This window comes from Corylus avellana, chromosome ca1 (assembly GCF_901000735.1).
Source record: "Corylus avellana chromosome ca1, CavTom2PMs-1.0".
Lineage (NCBI taxonomy): Eukaryota > Viridiplantae > Streptophyta > Magnoliopsida > Fagales > Betulaceae > Corylus > Corylus avellana.
The window spans coordinates 12,719,332-12,732,821 of record NC_081541.1 but is presented as its reverse complement, the minus strand read 5'-3'; the positions used below and the strand labels follow the sequence as shown (position 1 = coordinate 12,732,821).

General features: G+C 36.6%; 1 protein-coding gene across 1 annotated transcript; it reads left to right on the top strand.

Moving 5' to 3' along the window:
• The first annotated feature begins 558 nt into the window (after positions 1–558).
• LOC132175301 (topless-related protein 2) lies at positions 559–10,132 on the top strand. The gene is made up of 25 exons (XM_059587194.1): positions 559–948; positions 1,039–1,218; positions 1,339–1,452; positions 1,610–1,768; positions 1,969–2,146; positions 2,249–2,378; positions 2,861–2,976; positions 3,103–3,238; positions 3,369–3,478; positions 5,269–5,338; positions 5,416–5,489; positions 5,576–5,671; positions 5,761–5,853; positions 6,295–6,422; positions 6,555–6,789; positions 6,871–7,029; positions 7,124–7,219; positions 7,574–7,726; positions 7,835–7,945; positions 8,113–8,289; positions 8,440–8,568; positions 8,662–8,757; positions 9,060–9,242; positions 9,327–9,502; positions 9,750–10,132. The coding sequence occupies exons 1-25, from the start codon at positions 869–871 to the stop codon at positions 9,922–9,924; spliced, it is 3,354 nt and encodes a 1,117-aa protein (XP_059443177.1). The 5' UTR covers positions 559–868; the 3' UTR covers positions 9,925–10,132.
• The last annotated feature ends 3,358 nt before the right edge of the window (positions 10,133–13,490 follow it).

Genomic DNA, 13,490 nt, shown 5'->3' with positions numbered 1-13,490 from the left:
ATGTGCTTCTTGAACATATAAAAAATTTATATTTTTTTAATAACATGGACATTATTTGTATAAATTTTATTAAATAAAAAAAATGTACTTCTCACATGCTAAATGACATATGGCATGACGTTGATTCAACCTAGTTTAAAATAAATCTTTGTTATTTTACTTTTATATCACATTATAATATATATTTTTTCAAATAAAAAGCAAAAAGCATTATCAAATCTCTATATTTATAGTTTTGACAATTTTTTTTTAGAATCTAACATCATATTTATCAATTAAATAATCATTGTAAATAAAAAATGTTTAAAAAATGAAAAATATTCAGATGAAAAAAATAATGATTATGAATTAAAAGTGGAGGATCTTGATCCAAATTTCTCTGCGTGTAAACAGAAGGCTTTGAATGTGACCGAGACGCAGGGAATTACAGCCCAACACAGCTTTCATGATATGTCGCGAACTGATAAGTACAATGACCTATCACCTCGTTGATAAGGAAGTTGGCATCTCACTGATAGGTCGGTGTGAAACTGAAACCCTGCAAAACGCATCGAAGAAAGAGAGAACAAGTCGTCTCTCCTTCTCTGCTTTATCTTTTTCTATTTTTCCCTTGGCAGCTTTTTCATCCACAACTGGTCTTGTTGAACGACAGAGCATGGAACCACAAACCCTAGAGGCCACCACTCTCAGCACTACAGCCATATTCCCACCATAAAACCCACCAGACTCCAAAAAACGCCGTCGCACGGACTTGAAAGCTCTGAATTTTCCTCACCAACAGCTCTCTCTTCTCTGCTAAACCCTATCTTTGCAAAAATCTCCAATTTCTTTGACGTTGAAGTCCGGGGCACGTTCTGTGGGGGCGAAAATGTCGTCTTTGAGCAGAGAATTGGTGTTTCTGATTCTCCAATTTCTCGAGGAAGAGAAGTTCAAGGAGACAGTGCACAAGTAAGATTCTTCTCTGTTATTATTGTTGTTATTTTTCCTTTTCTGGGTGTGTTTTTGGGTTCTGAATACGGTGTCGTTTTGGGGGCATAGGCTGGAGCAAGAGTCGGGGTTCTTCTTCAACATGAAGTACTTCGAAGAGCAGGCTTTGGCCGGAGAGTGGGATGAGGTCGAGAAGTACCTCTCTGGGTTCACCAAAGTCGACGATAACCGGTACTCCATGAAGATCTTCTTCGAGATCAGAAAGCAGAAGTATCTCGAAGCTCTTGACAGGTACTTCAATCTTTCTCTCTCTCTCTCTCTCTCTCGGTATTTATATGTGTTTATGCTCTCTATTTTTTGGTTCATGTGGGGTTTTGCTTTGCAAATTAAATTATAAAAATATGTGCTCAGGCATGACAGAGCGAAGGCTGTAGAGATACTAGTGAAGGATTTGAAAGTTTTTGCTACATTCAATGAAGAACTGTACAAAGAAATTACTCAGCTTTTGACCCTTGAGAACTTCAGGTGATTTTTTAATTTAGTCCGTCTATGTTGTATTGAAGTTGGGTTGTGTTAGATACCCAAAAAAGAAGTTGGGTTATGCAAAAGGGATGGATTTGATGGTTTTGATACAAAATTATGCAATTTGAGACGTATTGAAGTTGGCCTTTGGTTAACGCAGGGAAAATGAGCAGTTGTCGAAGTATGGTGATACTAAATCGGCTCGAAGCATAATGCTGGTAGAGCTTAAGAAACTTATCGAAGCAAATCCTCTGTATCGAGAGAAGCTTTCTTTTCCCCCTTTGAAGGCATCCCGCTTGCGAACTCTTATCAATCAAAGGTGAGTTTAATGTTTTTGATGTTCCATTAATAAATACCAATAATTATCTATAAATTGCATTATTGCGAGATGGATACAATAAATGTTTCAAACCAATGAGATTGGTTCTTTTTGGTATTTACATTAGTATAGTGTTTTGTGGCGTTGAGTCTGATCAATGTATGTTTGGGTCCTGAAGTATTCATTTATGGTTTATGCAGCTTAAACTGGCAACACCAGCTTTGCAAGAACCCAAGGCCAAATCCTGATATCAAAACCTTATTCACAGACCACACATGTTCTCCTGCAAATGGGGCGCGTGCACCTACTCCAGTCACTCTTCCAATTGCAGCTGTTGCAAAGCCTTCAACTTATGCTCCTCTTGGAGCACATGGTGGAGTATGATCATAACTGTCCCAACGACTCTAAATTATCAATTTTGATGACCATCTTTTTCTGGTTCTTACCTGGGATGCCTTTTGTTTTGTCATATATGTGTAGCCTTTTCCACCAACTGCAGTGTCTGCCAATGCTAATCCTTTAGCTGGATGGATGGCGAATGCAAATCCTTCCTCATCTGTTCAATCACCTGTTGTTGCTGCTTCATCATTACCTCTTCCACCCAATCAAGGTTATGTTTTCATTGTCATTGGAGCTACCATTGTAGCACTTGCAAATATGCCAAAAATTAAGACACTGAGTGTACTGAGTTACATCTATTTTTTAATAATGTTTGTTGCCAAGTTTCTAATTTTGAAACACAATGTCAAATACCAAAGTAGTTTCTACTTATTCACCTCCCCACAACTCCTTTCCCTGTTGAGTTGGTTTGCGACTGGGTGCCTGATCATTTTTTTTTTTTTCAATTAACAAGATCATTATTTTTTACTGGGTGCCTGATCATTGTTCTTTTTTGTCCAGCATTGCATACAAACACGCCTCAGCAACTGTTGAAATGACTGAGCATCTGTTTTTTTTTTTTTTTTTTGTGTGTGTGTGTGTGCGCGAGCATGTGAGCACTGAAAAGGATGGCCAGACAACAGAACCTAGTTCTAATTCTTTGCATTTTCCCATCGGTATTAGCTCACCCAGTTTACTTTTTCCTCATAACAGTCTCTGTTTTGAAGCATCCAAGAACATCTTCAAATGCTCTTGCAATGATGGATTATCAAAGCACCGAGCACGAGCAACTAATGAAACGTCTGCGGTCTGCACCATCTGGTGATGAGGTATTGCTATACAGAGCTTGGATTTGTTTGCATGCGGTTCTGGATGCTTTGTTCTGGGTTTTGTGCTTGTGCTTCTGAATATTTTCATTGCTTCTAATTATGATGTCTCTTATTTTGTGTATTCAGGTCACATATCCTGCTCCTCCCCAACAAGCTTCTGCTTCACCTGATGAGCTACCAAGAACCGTAGCTTGTACCATTCATCAGGGGTCAACTGTGATAAGCATGGATTTTCATCCTTCTCATCAGACATTACTTGCTGGTAAGATAAATGTTAACAATCCAGAAAAGTCGCACCTTAAGTTAATATCGATTTAAAGTTCCACCTTTATGTTTAAAGTTTTGATGTAGCTTCAGTCCCCTGTGTGACTTGATGTATATGTTTTGAGTAGTTGGCTGTAGCAATGGTGAAATTGCACTATGGGAAGTTGGGCTGCGAGAGAAGCGGGTATCGAAGCCATTCAAGATATGCGATATGGCTGCTTGTTCTGTGCTATTTCAGGTCTATATCTCATCATCAAGTTAAAAAGCTTAAACTCAATTTCTTGAATTACATTTTTAAACATTTTTTTTTAAAGTATGGATGTTGATGATTGCCAGACTATATATATATATATATATATATATATATATATATATATATATATATAGTAGTGTAAAAGGCTGATACTGTTACCATCGCTACTCTGATCTTTTGGTTGGTTACATGAATCTTTACATAAGCACTTACTAAGATGTTGCTATTACATAAAAAAAGTCTTATCAAAAAAAAAAAAAAGATGTTGCTATTACATATCCTGCTTCCAGAAATGTTACCACTGCTGCTGCTGTAGCAAGTACTCTTAGACCCAATGATGCAAAGCATTGCATCACTCTCAAGGAACAAGGGGATAGAGAGATGACAGGCTTATTTTGTTGGAATACCACATTGTTGCTAACTTGATTTTTGACAAATGAGAGATTCAACAATTGCAGCCACCATTTGTTGAGTAATGCGGATTGGCATGTTTATTTAGATCTAAAATCAGCCCCTTGTGTCTCTAAGGAATAAAGATGGATTGGAATCAAGTGCTGGAGAAGGGATTGAGGCATAAACTAGCAGCAAGAGAGGAAGAGGGTCAATCATGCATTAGATCATTTAACTTACTTTTCATCAAAAGAATTTTGGAACCAACACCAATACAGGCAGAATTCGTAAACAGGATTTTGATCCCTCAAATCTGAGCTAGAATTTCCTCTTTAAAAAAATTGGAATTCCTTCCCATGACACACCCAAACAAGGATTTTCTTTGACAATTTAAAATTCTGCAATGTGCCCAAGTCCGCCTACAGATACTATACCCTCACACACTCAGAGAATTACTAAATAAAGTTTCAGCCAACATTTGTGATTTTTTCTTTCCCTTCCCCTTAGAGATTGAGTGAGGTTCTTGCAAATTTGATAGCTTAAACTAGCTCTCTAATTTCCCTTCTTAAATTCTTCAATTCTCTAAATTATAGATGGATTACATTATCCAGTATTACCATTGCTGCTACTACAAGCCTTTCTATTACATCTGCTGTGACTACTTCGATTTAGTTCAAGAGATATATGACTCAAAAAAATAAAAATAAAAATAAAAATAAAAATCAAGAGATAGGTATAAACTATTTGGTTGTCCACATAAATCCTTCTTTTTTTTTTTCCTCAAAGTAGGTGCTCAGTAAGGCTTGAACTTTTGGCCTTTCTACTTTAGTACTTCTTAAGGGAGACTAACTTTTGCAGCCATTGCTACATCTAATGCTTGATCAACAAAGAGAAAGCATTCTTCCCTTAGTTTTCATTTTTCAATCTTATATGTGAGTTTTTCCCCCCCTTAAATTGCCAACCTTTTCATATTTGTCCAACGAGAGCTTTGCTGAGTTATTTGGAACTGACACAATCACTTTGGATATATCATAGTGTTTGCATTATTATTGGTGGGAAGCACTTTTGCTAATGAAATCAACTAAGCTTTGTTTAGGCCTTTCAGGTTGAATTACCTGCATCCTCCCCTTTCATGCTCTTTGTTCACTTAGGTTTTGAGGAAATTGATTCTTCTTATTCTTATGGGCTTGCCTTCCTCCCGTGCAAACCTCAGTACTGTTACTACTATTACTCTTCAATAATATCAGTGTTTGTTTTTCCAAACTTTATGAGAATTTTTAGATCAAATTGTTCCATTTGTGGTTTCCGATCATGATTTCTACCTGATGGTGGAAGAATTGGAAGCAATTAAAGGCTGAATGTTACTAATTAAGAGTCCCTTACAGGGTGCTATTGTCAAAGATCCATCAATATCTGTCAGCCGTGTATCATGGAGTCCTGATGGAAATTTGATTGGTATGTCCTCTGAAATAAATCTAGCATTAATCAGTGTTTATTTGTGCTTCTCTATAGTGCTTCTTTTGTTGTTGCAGGGGTTGCATTTACAAAACATTTGATACATTTGTACGCTTACCATGGGCCCAATGATCTCCGCCAGCATTTGGAGGCATGTGTCAATTCATTTTTTGATATTTATCCAACAAGACATTATTTGCAGTGGCAGAATGATGTTAGCTCTCTGCTTTCTTGCAGATTGATGCTCACGTTGGCGGTGTGAACGACTTAGCATTCTCATACCCGAACAAGCAATTGTGTGTGGTAACTTGTGGAGATGATAAGTTAATAAAGGTAAGGACAAGAAAGAAGCAGGTAGTGCATTTATTTTTGTTCACTTGATGGGTTTTTCCTTTTCACCGAATTTATAAGAAATTTATCAGGTTTGGGATTTGGCTGGAAGAAAGATTTTCAACTTTGAAGGTCATGAAGCACCTGTTTATTCTATTTGTCCTCACCACAAAGAAAATATTCAGGTTAGACAAATCATCTGATCAAAGTTTCGATAGAAATTATTAACATGCAAATTATAAGAGCATTTTTTAATGGATGAGCTTAATTCTTTATTCTTTCTGGTAATACGATTTTTACTGCAATATTGGTGATTATTCAAGAAAAGACTGTGTGTATGCTGATATTGCTAATAGATTTCAGAATAGCAGAAGAAACAATGACCAACATTGTTACACCTAATTGATGTGTATTCCTTGCAGGGTACTGCATGGAAGATAGTGGAATAAGAGTGTTGTACTTTTTATTTTGTTCCATGCCTTGCATTCTGTCAATATTATTATTGGAACAAAACAAGACTGAGATAAACATATTTTGACTTAACAAAATGATATTGTTGCTTGTATTTGCTGTTGCATTAAAGATGTTTACCTCTCAATTCATGGTTTCTATCCATATCTTTGCAGTTTATATTTTCAACAGCTGTTGATGGGAAAATTAAGGCGTGGTTGTATGACAATGTGGGCTCCAGGGTTGACTATGATGCTCCTGGACAGTGGTGCACCAGAATGCTCTACAGTGCTGATGGAAGCAGGTAAGTGAATAGCAATATTTTAGTGGTAATAAGTTATCATTTTTTATTTGTGTTTATCAGAAAAGGTATAGGATCTGCTTCCCGCAAAAATAGATATATGAATTGAAAAATCTGTCCTGCCTCAAATTTCAGATTATTCTCTTGTGGGACGAGTAAAGAGGGGGACTCTTTCCTAGTTGAATGGAATGAAAGTGAAGGAGCAATTAAGAGGACATATTCTGGGTTTAGAAAGAAATCTGCTGGTGTTGTGCAATTTGACACAACACGAAACCACTTTTTGGCTGCTGGTGAGGAGAACCAGATAAAGTTTTGGGATATGGACAATATTAATGTTCTTGGTAGTACAGATGCTGATGGTGGGCTTCCAGTGAGTATTGAATATTGTTTTCATTAGAACATACATTATTTTTAAGTCTGTTTTTTAATGTCATCATTGGGATAACTGCAGAATCTTCCTCGCTTGAGATTCAACAAGGATGGAACTATGCTAGTTGTTACTACGGCAGACAATGGTTTCAAGATTCTTGCAAATGCTGATGGTCTCAGAACCTTGAGAACAATTGAAACCCGATCTTATGAAGCATCCCGAGCGCCGACTGAGATGAAGGTTATCTTCCACCCACATGCCAAATCCCCCCGCTCCTCCTTTTGCATGATGTATTTTTGCTTAGAACTTGCTTTATTGCATGTTCATGGATCAGGTATCTAGCTCTGCGATGGTTGGAAATATCAACCCGGTTATTACTAAAGTGGAACGCGTAGACAGAAGCTCTCCTGCCAGGCCTACTCCTATCATTGTATGCCATATTAATTACATTAGTTAAAGCTTAGGGTTTTCTTCTGAGCTATGACTTGATGACTATTGATTGGCTCGAATGAACTTGAAATATTTAATGTACAGTTTTTTTTTAACGGAAAATATAACTCATCCACCTTTATGGGATTGAACCCATGAACCTGTGAACTCACTGTTCACTGATTGTTCATGAGTAGGAGATGGATGCCATTCGGTCCAAAGACCAAATCTACAGCTATTGCCTTTTAGCGAAGAGATTTGGTAGCCATAGTTGAATGTGCAGTTTAATTAAGTTGTCTTCTAGGGTACTGAATAATTTTGTTTTATTTGCATTTAATTCTGATAATTGTTGTAGAATGGAGTGGATCCTATTAGTAGAGGCGTAGAAAGGCAAAGAAGTTTAGATGATGTATCTGATAAAACCAAACCTTCGGATCTGGTTGAAATTGTTGAGCGTGTTCAGTGTCGAGCGGTAACCATGCCAGATAGCACAGATCCAGCTAACAAGGTTATTTATTTATTTCTGATTTTTGTATTGATTTTAATTTAATAAGTAGATATAATTCTTCTCCTGGCCATCAAGTTTATAATTGTAAATGGCTTCATTTGCTTAAAGGTTGCTCGGCTTCTTTACACAAATTCTGGTACTGGCATTCTTGCACTTGGTTCAAATGGAGTCCAGAAGCTTTGGAAGTGGAGCCGCAGTGAACAAAACCCCAGTGGAAAGGTGATGGATTTATACCTATAAATATACAAACGTACATGCATATGTACATGATGCAGCATAATGCATACATTACCTGTACGCATTATTTATTTCTATATTCATAGTTTATGTAGAATACTTGCAGCAAATTACCATGAAGGATTTCTGACTCCTTATTGGGTTTGTAGGCCACTGCCAGTGTTGTTCCACAACATTGGCTACCAAGTAGTGGTCTTGTTATGACTAATGATGTCCCAGAGAATTTGGAAGAAGCAGTTCCCTGTGTAGCTCTCTCAAAGAATGATTCCTATGTAATGTCTGCCTGTGGTGGAAAAGTTTCATTGTTCAATATGATGACTTTTAAGGTAAATTAGTAGCACTAAGACGCAAATATGTGCGTACTTTTGTGGTTTATATAATCATCATCAGCTTCTGTATGAGCTGTATGTGTTGTGAATTTTTGGTGTACCATCAACTAAGTATGTATTTTGGGGTGAAATTACTTTGATTTGCAGGTGATGACTACTTTTATGCCACCTCCACCAGCCTCAACTTTTCTTGCCTTTCATCCTCAAGATAATAACATCATAGCAATTGGAATGGAAGACTCAACCATTCACATTTACAATGTTAGGGTGGATGAGGTAATTAATTTAAGCAAGCATCTTCTTACGTCTCATATATGGATTTTAATTGCTTTGTTGATTGTCAGTAAGAATTAACTGCTCTGCTATTAGGTCAAAACAAAACTGAAAGGTCACCATAAGTGTATCACTGGTTTAGCTTTTTCCACCAATCTTAACGTCCTGGTTTCATCAGGTGCTGATGCTCAGGTATGTTGCATCCTTGATTCTTCTATGTCATCCCTACCTATTACTTATCTTATGTTTTTTTCTTCTGTCTTTATCATTTTTATTTTGCTTATTTATGATTTTTGTTACTTGTAAGTGGGGTGGTGGTCTGATGTGTCTTGAAATGAAAGGTTCAAGTTGTATAGATCAATAAATATCTGTTTGTGCTTAGAGACTGTTGTTTTTTTTTTTTTTTTTACTGTTGACAGGTGGTTCTTTTGCCCTTATGATATGCTACAACCCATTTAATTGTTGGTATTGTATCAACGAATGTTTTTTCGCAGCTTTGCTTTTGGAGCACTGAATCTTGGGAGAAGAGGAAATCAGTTACAATTCAACTGCCTGCTGGAAAGGCGCCTGTTGGTGACACTAGAGTGCAGTTCCACTCTGATCAAATCCGCTTCTTGGTATGCCATGAGACGCAGCTAGCAGTGTATGATGCTTCCAAGATGGAACGCATTCGGCAGGTAAGAGATGTAACTTAGATAAGTAATTTATGTTCATAGGTAATTAAGTGGGCAACAGTCTCCTAACATGTTCTTTAACTGCAGTGGGTACCACAAGACGTATTGTCTGCACCCATATCTTGTGCAACGTACTCCTGCAACAGCCAACTAGTTTATGCTAGTTTCACTGATAGTAATATTGGAGTTTTTGATGCTGATAATCTGAGATTAAGATGTCATATTTCTCCATCCGCATACCTATACCAGGCCTTGTCAAACAGGTATGGCTTTCTGCTACTGTACCAAACCACCAATGGACTGTTATTTATCTGGTGCGACAATAAGCATTATGTATCTGTTCTTTTGTATGTTTCTACTTATGCTAAATGCTTATTTAAAAGAAAAAAAGATGTCACCTTTTAGGGACAATGACTAGCATCCTCCCATTAGTCAGTTTTGCTGAACTAACGCCCATTCATCATGAATTATATATTGATGTTTAATTTTATCTATGTTTCACTCTGACAGCCAAACTTTATACCCGGTGGTTATTACTGCACACCCTCAGGAGCCAAATCAGTTGGCTGTTGGACTAACAGATGGATCTGTTAAAGTTATAGAGCCGTCAGACTCCGAGGGGAAGTGGGTAGCCGCAGTGGCCGTTGATAATGGAATACAGACCGCTAACAATCCTGCTTCCTAGCAGTTCCAAGTATGAAAAAACATGTGCATTACAAAATCGTAATTTATATTTTTATTAATGTATAATATATAACTAGTAGGGTGGCTATTCATGTAAGCCTCACCAAATGTGAGCATAGGAAAATGGGTTAAAGCAAGATAAGTTCATGTATATTCTGGAAGAAGAGATCTTTAATTATTTCTTGAAATGTAAGTTATTTTTCTGCCCCCTTCACTGCGTTTTCCGTTTGTATTCGACTGTTGTTTTTATTTTTCTTCAGGTATAAACTTACAGATTCAAGCCTCACCGGTTCTTAAATGATGCCTAGGAGGGTTTTTTCCTTGTGAACCTATCAGCCATAATATATAATTGAATTTTTATTTGTTCTTTTGTTTCTTTGTCGGAATTGCTTTATTCTGTCATCACTTCGTCTTTCGAATCCTATATTAGCTGTAATGATATCGTGTTAAAAGCATACATATCATGGAATCTTTTTGTCTCTCCTTTGAGACAAAACTCTTTTACGGCGATTGCATGGCTGGAGGAAGAAGAGACCAATATATATATATATATATATATATATATATATACTTTTATTTTTTTCCCTCTTGTGGCTCGAGGGTTAGCTGAACAATCACAAGCATGTAACAAACTTGCTCATCAAGAATTAAAAAAAAAAAAAAAAAAGCTACGAGGATTTCATGAACTCCCAGTACACCAGAACTTCACTGCAGATATCGTAAACTGTATCTTTCTAGTCCTTTTTGGATCTATTTGGGACTGACTTGTTATGTAAAAAGGGCGCAGGCATGCACTAGCCGCACATCTGTAACATCATATACAGAGAAATGAGAATGAAAGCTTGAAAGTAATTCGATCGGTTGAAGGAAAATCCAATTATGGGTGATCGAATGGAAATTGGATACAAAGAAAGCGCTACTTATATTTGAGCTATCACGTTAAAATAACTAGTTAATTTGAAACTTTTTTATAATCATTGAGAAAGTCTAGTTTTACCTAATAAATAAATAAGCAACGTAGGACTGAATTTCTCAATTTTTTAATATAAGACCAAAGTATTACAAGTTCAAGCGGGTGAATTAATGCGCTGGGATTGGCAAAATTCGGTAGCTTTTAACCTAAGCCGCGTTTTATTAAAGTAGATTGGAAATGGAATAGTAGTTTGTGATAATTAATATAATGGTGCCAAATCTAATTATTTGGCTGAAGGTGAACACGCTTTCCCTTTCAATGTCAAATCTTCACCGGAAACTGCTTTTTCCAGTTCCTTGTATTATGATTGTCGAAGGAAACAAAAGATAGCTAGCCACATGTTGGTCATGTAGGCCTTCTACTTCTGCAGAAGACGTTTGGTTCGTGGGGTCTTGGCTAAGGAAAACGATAACACAGAAATGTGCAATTATAGGGCATTTGCTTGGTCATGTGCTTCACCCTTAGCCTGCACATGTTTGTTCATTCAATATTGTCCAGGTAGGTGGTACGCACACCTGATAGCAGAGCTTTCTGCCACTCAATTTTCATTCTGCAGGAATGATGTGTTTATGTTAGTCTTTTCTCGAGAATATTGGTCTTTTTTTTTTTTTTTTTTTAAATCTCTGAACTTTCACCAAATTTAACAAACCTCTCAAACTTCAAAATCTCTCAATTTAATTCCTAAACTTTCAATTGCAATCAATTTGGACAATTTCGTCAGATTTTAAACGTTAAATAACGTTTATACCCCTGACTTTTTTTATAAAATTTCAACTTTACCCTTAATTCCAAAACGTTTTTTTCATTTTAAAAAAAATGAAAATTAAGGATATTTTAGTCTTTTTTAGTATTTCTAATGGCTAAATTTGACGGAGGGGTTCAAATTGAGAGCAATTGAAAGTTCATGAGATTAAATTGAAAGATTTTGAAGTTTATGGAGAATTTGTCAAATCGAGTGAAAGTTCAGAAGTCTTCAGTAAAGTTACATTTTTTATTTATTTTTAACATAGAGAAATGCTACACGCTTTCACTCTCACAGTCTCAAGTGAACTTTTTAACGTGACAGTGAAAATTATCATTAAATTCATATTAGATTTAATAGTGATTCATTCAAAATTTAATAAAATTTTTTACTACAATTTTGAAAATATGCTCGTAAGACTATGTGTAGCATTTCTCCTTTTTTTTTTTGTATGCCTCACACTAATGGTTTTAAACGTTGAGAAGAACAATGCATGCGTGATTTATATACAACTGTTTTTTGAATTCAGTCTAGCATTAATCTTAACGACGAAGAATTTAAGTACAACGTTCGGCAAATACAGAGCTTCTTCCATATGAACTAGCCCGTCCAAAAGATTAAGCACTTCCTTAATTAACTAAAACACATGTCCGTATACTTGATGTAAGCCTGCATAATCCTTGGCATAAACTATAAGGAAACATCAAACACATATATTTTCATTGTTTCCGTCCGTAACACGTAGGCTTTAGCTTTTGCCATTGTTTCTGCATTCAAATCCTCAGGAACCTTCGAATTATTAAGATGGGTTTTTTTGGGGGTTGCTTAGCTGCAGCTGCTGACCCCATTCACAGTACTTCACACTGCCCGACATTGACATGTACTACCACTTTTCTCCATGCGACATCAACAATTAAAGTTTTCTCAGCCTTTTGGGGTTTGGTTATATAAAACTCAGACTCATATATATATATATGAAAAAGCTATAGAAGCTAATAATTCATAAAAATTTCGTAAGACTGAAAACTTTTAAAAGGTGCTTCTGCTTCATATTAAGGTGTCTAGTGGGGCAGTAGAAAGAAGAAGCAAATGATCATGACCATTCTTCTGTCACATACTTCATTAATGAAAATAATGTACAATGATAATTAACCCTATATATTACGCATTTTCCTTCTTGTATCATAAATCCCGACAATAAAGATTAATTTTTAATGTCACGTCATTTTAATCGTATAATAATTTATTAAATGATGTAATTTTTACTGTCATTTTCTCGTATAAATGCAGTCTACTGATGCAGAAGACGAGCAGTTTTTCTACTGCAAGTTGGGGTGTATTTCACGGGTGTTTCACCTCTTTGATTCGATGAACCGAACCTTGGATTGCCATTGGTCCAGCTCAGCAAAGAAAACTCAATAATTTACGACCAAGCCCAGAGAACATCAATGCGTGTGTGTGCGTTGTGTTGGGGTTATGTTCTGTCAAGTGATTGACGCCAGGCTGGCAGGTTGGGCATGATTGAGGTGGAACCCACTTTCCCCATTCTTCTCTGTCAACCCACATGCGGTCTCAATGCCCCATGCACTCCGTCACTTACTTTTATTCCCTTTATTCTCCGTCACCCGCAGTTCACGAACTTTCCCATACCACCCACAAAATTTGCCTACGTGTCAAAATGGGTAAGCACCTAAACAGGAGGACAAACGGCTCTAGCAGAGTGCCGCCAGCACGGTGTCATGCAACTTGAGGTCACTTTATCAAATGGTTTTCTCATTTTGTCCTTGCACTAATCGATTCTTAACAAATGTAAGCAAACAAACACGCACTATTCCAACTCTCTCTCTCTCTC

Excerpts from the sequence above, each read along its gene's own strand:
- LOC132175301 (XM_059587194.1), top strand. The coding sequence starts at position 869 with ATGTCGTCTTTGAGCAGAGAATTGGTGTTTCTGATTCTCCAATTTCTC. Across the intron at positions 2,147-2,248 it reads CTCTTGGAGCACATGGTGGA|CCTTTTCCACCAACTGCAGT; the intron begins GTATGATCATAA and ends ATATATGTGTAG. Across the intron at positions 5,490-5,575 it reads ATCTCCGCCAGCATTTGGAG|ATTGATGCTCACGTTGGCGG; the intron begins GCATGTGTCAAT and ends GCTTTCTTGCAG.